The sequence below is a fragment of the Triturus cristatus genome, chromosome 1_2 (genome assembly GCF_964204655.1).
Source record: "Triturus cristatus chromosome 1_2, aTriCri1.1, whole genome shotgun sequence".
NCBI lineage: Eukaryota > Metazoa > Chordata > Amphibia > Caudata > Salamandridae > Triturus > Triturus cristatus.
In genome coordinates this window covers 1,141,720,241-1,141,731,785 of record NC_140580.1, presented here as the reverse complement: position 1 = coordinate 1,141,731,785, position 11,545 = coordinate 1,141,720,241, and the positions used below count along the sequence as shown (strand labels likewise).

Sequence of the window (11,545 nt, the reverse complement as noted above, 5' to 3'; positions counted from 1 at the left end):
ACAAAGATCTCTGCAGCAGGTGCCTTCACCCCAAAAGATATTTACAAATGTAGACTTTAAGCAGAACAGATTTACTGCCATGTTTCTCATTGTTGCCAATTTTTTTGTGGCAGAGTTACAAAAAATAAATGTATAAGTTAAGGCACATAGGGGTTGCGTCATTCTTTTTTTGCACAACCCTCACGCAAAATCTAATTTCTCAAATATTATAATGTGCTCACATGTACCTGCTAAACCTGTGTGTGAGGTCTTAAGATCTGATACCACTTTTTGTGATGTCCCTTCTTATGAGGTCATGGGTTGTGATACCACTTCCTGCAATCCACATGTGATCTCATGCACAGTGAATTCACAGGAAGTGAGGTCAAGCGCCATGATGTCATTTGCATGCTGCCTACCTTGGTTAGTCTCCTCCACTTTTTTTTAGTAGTTGCGCCCTGCCAGTAAGTAACAGGGCCATAGCAATCTATAATATGCAACTCACGTAGACCGGCGCCTGGTAAAGGATGCTTAGGATCTAAGGGAAGGCGGCAAGTGTTAGCTGAAAAAAATTGTTAGTCATGGGTTTAGTTTTTTTTTTAATTCTTTATATTAAGTTCAAGGCAAAATAAAGTCATACAAATTAAGAGCCCGCTGCTGTTAATTCGATACAAATTCCATTGGCGTATGCACGTCATCAATACAGGTGGTACAATAAGTAAACCATATGATAATCCAAACCTCCTGTTCCTCCCCCCACCCCCCTCAGTCTGAACTCTCATCAATCGCCAACATAGGTGGATCACAAATATATCCTCTATACTTATTCCATGCTCCTCAAATTCTCCCCCATTTTTGGGGACATCCTCGGTTGACATACGTCGCCTTCTCTGCCACCATGGCCCCATCCATGTCTTTGCACCAGTCATGGAGTGTTGGTGATCACCCTGAAACCCACAATCTGGCTATATTGCGCTTGGCGAACATCATCCCGAGGGTTGCCCAATCCTGCGCTGGTTGGTTAAGATCAGTGGGCTCCCATATGTTTAATAAACATCTTTTGGGTTCTGGTACCATTGAGACTTCCCCTACTTGAGATATAGTTCTCATTACTGCTGTATAATATGGTACAATCTTCGGACATTGCCACATGGTGTGGTGGAAAGTACCCTCTTCCCCACATTCCCGCAAGCAGAGCGGATGCGCAGCACTCTCTATTTTATGGAGGGTCAGCCTGGTGTAGTACGTGCGATGTAGTATCTTGAGTTGTACCAGTCTCAATCGTGAGGGTATTGCTACTTCGCGCGGGGATGAAAGTGCCGCTTGCCAATCTGTATCATCGAGGTCCCCCAAGTCTGAAGACCACTTTTGCCTTAGGGTTTGCATTGGGTCAGGTAAATTGTTAACTAGTTTACGGTAGGTGAGAGAAGTAGCCTATTTGTGCATATAATCGGTCAGTAACCTATCCTCCAGGGGAGAGGTCTCCGGTAGCGCGGTGTCAGGTGGTATAACTGCCTGGAGTGCGTGCCTGATCTGCATGTATCTGAATATTTCAGAGAGTGCAAGTTCGCATTGTTCCTGTAGGTGTTCAAACATGGCCATCTTACCCTTAATCCATAAGTCGCCCACCATAGAGATGCCTATTGCATCCCATCTATGGAACCCTTTACTGTTTCTAAGTCGCCCAAGACGTTGTGTGTCCCAGAGTGGAGTGAGCTGGGTAATGACCCCATGCCAGCCCAATTTTGTAAGCGTCGTGTACCAAATCTTGACTGTATGTGCTGTTGGTCCGATTAGTGGGATAGACCACTTTTTGGTGTATAGTGCCATCATAACGCCTGCATTCCCCAACCCACATCTGTCTGCTATGAGGGGGATGTTGTTTCACCTCGATCGCCCTTCTTGGTATTCAAGTTTAGCAGCCAACAGCTTGTTATCCGCCATGAGTTGGTGTACTTGTTTCTTGAGGGTGGCGGTGTCATTCATCAGGGTTCTTGCTGTGACTTCCACCTCCGATACTCTGGTGGACATTTTGTTGAAGTCAGCTCGGATTAAGGAAAGTTCCACTGAAAGGGTCCCAATACGTGAGTCCAGGGACTTGGGCACATTATTCAATGTGGTCATAATGTCCTGTAGTGTGACTTCATGTGTTTCTGTGGTCTTTGAGCTTGGTGCAGACGCAGCATCCTGACCCACAGGGTCCGACTGCGATTTAGTGTAGGCGTATTTTTCGAGCTTTGCCTGATTCATGCCCTTCAGATTTCTACTACTCATCTTGGCAGTGAGGGCGAGTGCGCGCGAAGTTTAGGGTCAGGGGTGGTAATCGCCGCCGCCTGCCAGTGGGCTATAGTAACCCACGCGGCCTGTTGGGTTTCGCACCCCTGTCCCTCCGGTGTTGCGCGGCTTCACTTACTTCAAGACTGGCACTGTCTGCTATGATCACTATCTGTGCAGACGCTCGGGGGAAGTCTTTTTTCTTTCAATTTGAAAGAAAATGCCACTTTCAGGGATTCCCTTCCTCCCTGTCAATATGGCGCCGTTTATCTCGCTGTGCTGCCCCCTGCCGATGTGCAGTGGCCGTATCCGTACCTCCGCTCAGCCGGACTGGGAGCGCCTTTTTATTTATTTATTTTTTGATGTTGTTTTGATGTTTTCCACTTTTTGGAGAGGGTGGGCTTATTCCTCACCCACACGCCCGCTCCAATTGCCGCTTCCTGGAATCCGCGTTTGTCCCGAACTGGTGCGAGCTGCGCAGGGGTTCCGGAGCATCGCTTACGCCTTCGTCGTTCTCATGCAAGCTCTCCCCAGTTAAGCGCTCCGCTGCAAGATGAGCGTTATACCGTCCCGACTAGGAGCTGTTGTGGAGCCTTTCTCGTCTGCCCATGACCAACCTCACCCCGCGCTCCGCCTTGCCGTGAACGTCGATCCGTCGTGGATGCCGCGGTCGGCTCCGTTCATACTTCAGTCCCTGGATCACCTCGCCAGGGTAGGCCACGTCCTTTCACTTCGCCGCTTGCGACCCAGGGAGCGATCGATTAACTCCAAACCAAAAACACCGGATGCACAGGGTTCTCCGATGCTACGGGCTGTAGTTATGAGGTGAGAAAAACACAGGATAAATGTGCGGACTTATGGGGAAGGTTGCGTGGACCACGGAGACTCCCTAGGCTGCGGCAATATTCTTCAGCTGCTAGCCACGCCCCCGGGTTTAGGTTTTTGAGGGAACAGCTTACTGTTAAAGTAGTCTTTGACCTGCCATATTGAAGCAGCCTTTCACACACAGCAATAAACAGTGTCTGTGGTTAGTGGTGCGGTGACCATCAATCAGATGTCGTGAGAGATGGCGATCTGCGTACCTGGCACTGTCCTTGCAATCCTTGGCATCTGAGCCATGAAGGAAGCCGCAGGGAGAGATGTTTTACAACTTCTTAGAGCACTGTTGATCAATGTCTCTCTTCCCCTTCCAAACGGCTCTTCATCAATAAACAGGAGACCACAGAGGGTTAAATGGTGGATCAAGGCAGCCATGTCCCTGGGGGTGGAAGGGAACGTTAAGTCGCGTTTCCTACCCTCTTTTTTGTTGAATCAACGTCAATATCTGAACAGTCACTTCAGGGGACTTACTTCAAGGACCTTTTCGTGTGTAGGAGAGTGGGGGGTCAAGGAGGGGCAATTAAGTTCATAGATCAATGAGATTTAGAAGATAAACAGGATACAGGAAGTTAGTAATAAAATGTAATTGTATTTTCAACGAGTAGCACGCTACTCCGGGACCTAAAAAGGATTTGTGGTGGGATAGTATAGGGACATATGGCAGGACGCGGACAGAGAGCCCCAATACGGATCCAGGTATCATTTGTGAGATACCAATACCCCCCGCTTCCATTGGATTCTACTTTTGGAGCCTGCCAGACTTGGTAGAGGGCAATACGAATAAATTTGTTAATGCAAGTCACACTTACTGATACCAGCTCAAGGAGAGAAAACCAATGAACAACAGGAGTAACAAGCCCTGATGAAATTCAATGTATATTGAACAAAACACATTGGCTGTATGCTTTGGATGCTAGAGCGTATATTTTAAAAGTGAAATTTAATAAAAGAAATTCTTTCTAAAAACATACTTGAAGATTTGCTAACTTTTTCTGTGGGTGCAGCATTCCATCTTTATTTTGAAATCGGGAAAAATATGTTACTTTGAGCGGCAGACATCTTAGCCTGTTAATTGATTTGAATAGGATGATGGAGGGATAGAAGAGGGAAGAGTCTAGAAGGTGTTATTTGGGCGATTATAGTAGTAAGACCACTGAAGAGGAGTCAAAGTGCTTTTGACGAGCAGCACGCTGCTCCAGACCCCAAAGAGGATTAGTGGTGGGTTAGTGAAAGGAAATATGTGTTAATTTGAGGGGTGGACATGAGAGTCTTTTAATTTGATTGAATGGGATAATGGAGGTATAGTAGAGGGAAGAGTCTAGAAAGTATTATTTAGGACATCATAGTAGTAAGATGAGGCTCAGGATAACTAAAGGGAGAGATGGAGGAAAGACAAGTCTCTAGAAACGAATTAGGGAAATCCTAATAGTAAACTGAAACTTGGGCTACATGAGATTTTTTCAATTTTTATTATTTATAAAGCACACTGTCATCTGTAGACCTCATGTCACTAAGATAACATCCAAGGACAACATTACACAAGAGAACACTACAGGGAAAAGAGATCACACTTAGCAAAACAAAAAGGCTTATAACACTCTTCGCTTGATCCACATTAACAAAAAAGCCCAAGCAGAGGTCTATTTCACAGCTTTAGCCCAAGGACAGGAACAGTCCTGCCACCGCTAGAGCATGTATGAAGTGAAGGAATTTAAGAAACTCCTGCCACCGCTAGAGCATGTATGAAGTGAAGGAATTTAAGAAAGTCCTGCCACCGCTAGAGCATGTATGAAGTGAAGGAATTTAAGAAAGTCCTGCCACCGCTAGAGCATGTATGAAGTGACGGAATTTAAGAAAGTCCTGCCACCGCTAGAGCATGTATGAAGTGATGGAATTTAAGAAAGTCCTGCCACCGCTAGGCCATGTATGAAGTGAAGGAATTTAAGAAAGTCCTGCCACCGCTAGAGCATGTATGAAGTGAAGGAATTTAAGAAAGTCCTGCCACCGCAAGAGCATGTATGAAGTGAAGGAATTTAAGAAAGTCCTGCCACCGCTAGAGCATGTATGAAGTGAAGGAATTTAAGAAAGTCCTGCCACCGCAAGTGCATGTATGAAGTGAAGGAATTTAAGAAAGTCCTGCATGGCAAATGCATGTATGAAGTGTAGGAATTTAAGAAAGTTCTGCCACCCCAAGTGCATGTATGAAGTGAAGGAATTTAAGAAAAGTCCTACCACCCCAAGTGCATGTATGAAGTGAAGGAATTCAAGAAAGTCCTGCCACCGCAAGTGCATGTATGAAGTGAAGGAATTTAAGAAACTCCTGCCACCACAAGTGCATGTATGAAGTGAAGGGATTTAAGAAGGTCCTGCCACCCCAAGTGCATGAATGAAGTGAAGGGATTTAAGAAACTCCTGCCACCCCAAGTGCATGTATGAAGTGAAAGAATTAAAGAAAGTCCTGCCACCGAAAGTGCATGTATGAAGTGAAGGAATTTAAGAAAGTCCTGCCACCCCAAGTGCATGTATGAAGTGAAGGAATTTAAGAAAGTCCTGCCACCCCAAGTGCATGTATGAAGTGAAGGAATTTAAGAAAGTCCTGCCACCCCAAGTGCATTTATGAAGTGAAGGGATTTAAGAAAGTCCTGCCACCCCAAGTGCATGTATGAAGTGAAGGGATTTAAGAAACTCCTGCAACCTCAACTGCATGTATGAAGCGAAGGAATTTAAGAAAGTCCTGCCAACGCAAGTGCATGTATAAAGTGAAGGAATTTAAGAAACTCCTGCCACCGCAAGTGCATGTATGAAGTGAAGGGATTTAAGAAAGTCCTGCCACCCCAAGTGCATTTATGAAGTGAAGGGATTTAAGAAAGTCCTGCCACACAAGTGCATGTATGAAGTGATGGAATTTAAGAAAGTCCTGCCACCCCAAGTGCATGTATGAAGTGAAGGGATTTAAGAAACTCCTGCCACCGCAAGTGCACTTATGAAGTGAAGGGATTTAAGAAAGTCCTGCCACCGCAAGTGCACTTATGAAGTGAAGGGATTTAAGAAAGTCCTGCCACCTCAAGTGCATGTATGAAGTGAAGGGATTTAAGAAACTCCTGCAACCCCAACTGCATGTATGAAGTGAAAGAATTTAAGAAAGTCCTGTCAACGCAAGTGCATGTTTGAAGTCAAGGAATTTAAGAAAGTCCTGCCACGGCAAGTGCATGTATGAAGTGAAGGAATTTAAGAAACTCCTGCCACCACAAGGGCATGTATGAAGTGAAGGAATTTAAGAAAGTCCTGCCACCCCAAGTGCATGTATGAAGTGAAGGAATTTAAGGAAGTCCTGCAACCCCAACTGCATGTATGAAGTGAAAGAATTTAAGAAAGTCCTGCCAACACAAGTGCATGTATGAAGTATAGGAATTTAAGAAAGTCCTGCCACCCCACGTGCATGTATGAAGTGAAGGGATTTAAGAAACTCCTGCCACCCCAAGTGCATGGATGAAGCGAAGGGATTTAAGAAACTCCTGCAACCCCAACTGCATGTATGAAGTGAAAGAATTTAAGAAAGTCCTGCCACCGCAAGTGCATGTATGAAGTGAAGGAATTTAAGAAAGTCCTGCCACCCCAAGTGCATGTATGAAGTGAAAGAATTTAAGAAAGTCCTGTCAACACAAGTGCATGTATGAAGTGAAGGGATTTATTTATTTATTTATTTATCTTTTTTGAAACTCTGTTTATTGAAATGATAACAAGTCTGTCATACTTACAAATAATAACTTCATACGGCACAAAGGTACACAAGGGCTCAGAGGATAACACAATTTTCCCCGACTCTCTCGGGAGACATGCAATGGTATCTATATCATACAGTGTTCTTCGGGTGTGGGGACCGTCGGTGGCTCGCATAGTCCTCCCCGGTAATCATTCCATTTAGTCCACAATGCAATCCATTTTTGAGGGCATCCCCGAGCAACATAGACCGTTTTCTCCCTCAACATGCACCAGTCCATGTCCTCCTTCCACTTCTTTAGTGTGGGTGGCACGGTGGCCCCCCATGCCTGTGCAATGTTACGTTTAGCAATCATCTGCCCTAAGGTGACCCACACTCTCCCTCTCACACCCAGGTCAGTGGGCTCCCAGACGTTCAGTAGGCATCTCTTGGCCTCAGGCCGCAGTGGAACCTCCCAAACCCCACTCATGCAATTCAAGACTTTCCCCCAGTAAGATTGAATTTGCGGGCATTCCCATAGGATGTGCATGAATCCGCCTTCCATCCCACACCGTCTCCTACTGTGCCCATCAGCGCTCCTGCCCATCTTCAGCAAATGTGTCTCTGAGAGGTATGCCCTGTGGAGGATTTTTAGTTGGACTAGGCGGAGTTTGGCGGATATGGCCACTTCCTTTGGTGATGAGACTGCCACCTGCCAGTCCTCATCATCCATTTCGAGGCCATCTCGCACCCATTTCTCCCGTAACGCAGTGAGTGGATCAGGGACGTTGTTAATGAGCTTCTTGTATGTGAGCGATATGGACTTATCAGGTAGGTGTCCGTCAAGCAGCCGGTCCTCAAGCGGGGACGACTGAGGCAATGTCGTGCCAGCGGGAATATTAGCCTGCGGTGAGTGCTTAATCTGGGCGTAGCGGAAACGCTCCGAGTCCGCCATTTCGTATGTCTGCTGCAATGTCGAAAAGGGAATTACCCCCGCCCCTCCCCAGAGGTCCCTGATGTGCGAGATACCTATTAGATCCCACTTGTCGAAACCTTTAGTGCGCCCCAATGTTCCCAGCTGTTCAGCATCCCACAGCGGGGTAGCCATAGTGAGTTTGTTGGCCCATCCTAAGGCCTTGGTGACCATGTGCCACAGCTGCACTGCGTGTTTCGTAGGCCCGGTAAGCATATATCTGGCCGGTTTGGAGTAAAGTGCTCTTGTGAAGTCACCACCGGGCAGCAACCACCTATCCATACTGTACGCCGGGTCATCCCCATCCCCGTATTGGCATTGATTGATAGCGGCCAGCTGTGCCGCCCAGTAGTACTTTTTAATGTCAGGGAGGGCGATGCCTCCATCGTACCAGCCGAGCGTGAGCTTGCCGAGTGCTATCCGCGGCCTGCCGTCCCATAACAATTCCCGCTGCAGGGACTCGACTTCGTTAAAGAAGGCCCTCGGTACCAAAGTGAAGGGATTTAAGAAAGACCTGCCACCCCAAGTGCATGTATGAAGTGAAAGAATTTAAGAAAGTCCTGTCAACACAAGTGCATGTATGAAGTGAAGGCATTTAAGAAACTCCTGCCACCCCAAGTGCATGTATGAAGGGAAAGAATTTAAGAAAGTCCTGTCAACACAAGTGCATGTATGAAGTGAAGGGATTTAAGAAAGTCCTGCCACCCCAAGTGCATGTATGAAGTGAAGGAATTTAAGAAAGTCCTGCCACCCCAAGTGCATGTATGAAGTGAAGGAATTTAAGAAAGTCCTGCCACCGCAAGTGCATGTATGAAGTGAAGGAATTTAAGAAACTCCTGCCACTCCACGGGCATGTATGAAGTGAAAGAATTTAAGAAAGTCCTGCCAACACAAGTGCATGTATGAAGTGAAGGAATTTAAGAACGTCCTGCCACCGCAAGTGTATGTATGAAGTGAAGGGATTTAAGAAAGTCCTGCAACCCCAACTGCATGTACGAAGTGAAAGAATTTAAGAAAGTCCTGCCAACGCAAGTGCATGTATGAAGTGAAGGAATTTAAGAAAGTCCTGCCACCCCAAGTGCATGTATGAAGTGAAAGAATTTAAGGAAGTCCTGCGACCCCAAGTGCATCTATGAAGTGAAGGGATTTAAGAAACTCCTGCCACCGCAAGTGCATGTATGAAGTGAAAGAATTTAAGAAAGTCCTGCCACCTCAAGTGCATGTATGAAGTGAAGGGATTTAGGAAACTCCTGCAACCCCAACTGCATGTATGAAGTGAAAGAATTTAAGAAAGTCCTGTCAACGCAAGTGCATGTATGAAGTGAAGGAATTTAAGAAAGTCCTGCCACGGCAAGTGCATGTATGAAGTGAAGGAATTTAAGAAACTCCTGCCACCACAAGGGCATGTATGAAGTGAAGGAATTTAAGAAAGTCCTGCCACCCCAAGTGCATGTATGAAGTGAAGGAATTTAAGGAAGTCCTGCCACGGCAAGTGCATGTATGAAGGTTAGGAATTTAGGAAGTGACAGATCTTAGCTACTTTGAAGGCATATTAGTCACTAAGATGTCAGTCCAAATACCTACTTCAGTCTTTCAGCAGGCACAATGAACGTAACACGTGTGTTTAAAACAATAAAATCTACAGACAATACTAAGATTAAAAAAAACAATGCAAATCACAAACAGGATTCAATTTCAAAACCTAACCCACAACTTATCAAACTCACCTCTGTGAAGAAATACACACAAGGTTCACGGCCACAATATATTTTCGTGTGAAATGAAATGATCAAAAAACCACACAAAACAGGCCCTTATGTATTCATTAGCCGGTAGGGTGGGAAGCCGGGGCTTAATTCCCTTGCAAGGGCCCCTGGCTGCCCACAGAGCATGGGAGCTCAAATGGCATTAGATGAGACACCAGACCTGAAAGAAAGCAGCCTGGTCTGGAAAGTCAACAAGGGGCATAAGCAGTGCGGATGAATGCGCTGCTTGAGTCAGCATGGTAGGTTTAACAACACTAGCCTGATTAGACTGGGGCTACAAAGAGCCAGCTAATTCACAAAGGGGGTCATTTGGACATGTGAAGACAGCCTCTTCATTAAGCTGCTGGGCGTTTACTGCCCAGTTATAGAAGCATTTGAGCTCTGAGCCACATGTGAGCCAATGAGAGGGTGCTACACCTGGAGGTCTGTTCCTCCACAGCGTGGGTCAGCACTTAAACTCTCCTGCCCTACATGCACAGGATATGTCACAACATTGTTTACCTGCTCTGACGCATTCCTGGATAAATCTGTTCTGTTTTTTATAGTTATTCCACAGATGGATATTTGGTGCTGAAAATGTAACCGGATCAAGGGGAGGGCTACCAGAGGCACACAGCTTCTGGGAGAGGACAGACTGACACGGAGCACCCACTAAATGTTCAGAGTATGCGCAGAGAGAAGACACTTCTCTCTAGAACATGCTCCAGGCGACATCGCTGCCACATTCTTCTGAGCAAGCGATCGGCGGCAGAACAGAAGCCTGCTCAGCATAGGACCGTCAGCTCTCTTGAATGACTCATCTCAGTGCGCATGCTCACTGTGAGAACGTCAACGCAGGGCTCGTATTACCGGCTCGTATTGATCAATACTGTGAATGCCAGCATTTTACTAGAACATAGTTTTACTCACATTTTTTTAAAAACACGTTTTATTTAATGAAAAGTAAAGTATTTAAACAACTGCATATATCTCTTATACTATGGACTTTAATAACTGTGTTTAAAAAAGATGGGTGGGACGAGATGGTGGGGGGACAGCTGGGAGCCAAAGCTGAACATGCACCAAAGAGCAAGCAGGAAAGAAATAATAAACAAGCAGGAGGGGGGAGGAGGAGGCAGCTGCAGCCCGAGGAGAGGGAGTGAGCGAGTTCCTGAGAATAAACATGCAAGAATAAAAAAAAGAGCGCTCGCAAAGTAATAAATACCATGAAGCGTAAGAGCACATATAACAGCAGCAGCCCTAGTGGGAGGTTACAAAGGTACTAACACAATAGGAGCAACAGGGGGAAAAAAAGAGAGCGCGGCCGCCCCCCACTCAATCCACTATAACAAACAATGGCCTGCTCTGCGATACACCTAAATCATGGATTAATCAAACAATGCAATTTCCAAAACTTTATGAATACCAAGTGTATGTTTCCTATCACTATTCATGTGTTTAAGGTGTCTCAATTTAAAAGTGTCAAAAACCATCGACACACCAATTCTTCCCCAAAAATAACTATAAAAAGGTGAAAAAGGAAAAAGAGCACCTCACGGTAGTAACACCAAGGAGGGTTTTGCTGGTTGGCACTCACCAGTATGCCCACTTATCATCATCGGTTGCTCTTATTCCATGTGAAAAACAAAGAAACTAATATATAATTTCAGTGTATAAAAATGGTGAAAAATAATAATAGTGCCAAGTGTATTTACAAGTGTCCAAACAACCCCGGTGAGAACATGAAAAGTTTGATTCTCACCACTAAAAAAACAGGGGTGCTTGCTAGCTTATCGTAACTTTATTAAATGCTGCAAGTTCCCACAATAAAAATAGTTTCAATTAAACCATACCCAGTTCTATAATGTCAACATGTTTCGTTGCCGACCCATCACACAACTTCTTCAGGGCTACGGGGTTCCAAATCACCTTCACAAATGGTGCACCTACAATCTCTGATGGTATAAAAGACACAAAGGAAAGCCAGTATAAAAC

General features: G+C 45.5%; 1 protein-coding gene across 2 annotated transcripts in view; it reads right to left on the bottom strand.

Moving 5' to 3' along the window:
• The window catches only part of CCDC180 (coiled-coil domain containing 180), a 592,866-nt gene that overhangs the window by 14,872 nt on the left and 566,449 nt on the right, over positions 1-11,545 (bottom strand). The window contains exon 35 of one of the 2 annotated variants that reach the window (XM_085613885.1): positions 11,404-11,505. The exons of the other annotated variant lie outside the window; for it this stretch is intronic. Within the exon in view, the coding sequence (XP_085470011.1) occupies positions 11,404-11,505 (102 nt within the window). The remainder of the gene's footprint in view (positions 1-11,403; positions 11,506-11,545) is intronic. 2 annotated transcript variants of the gene reach the window in all.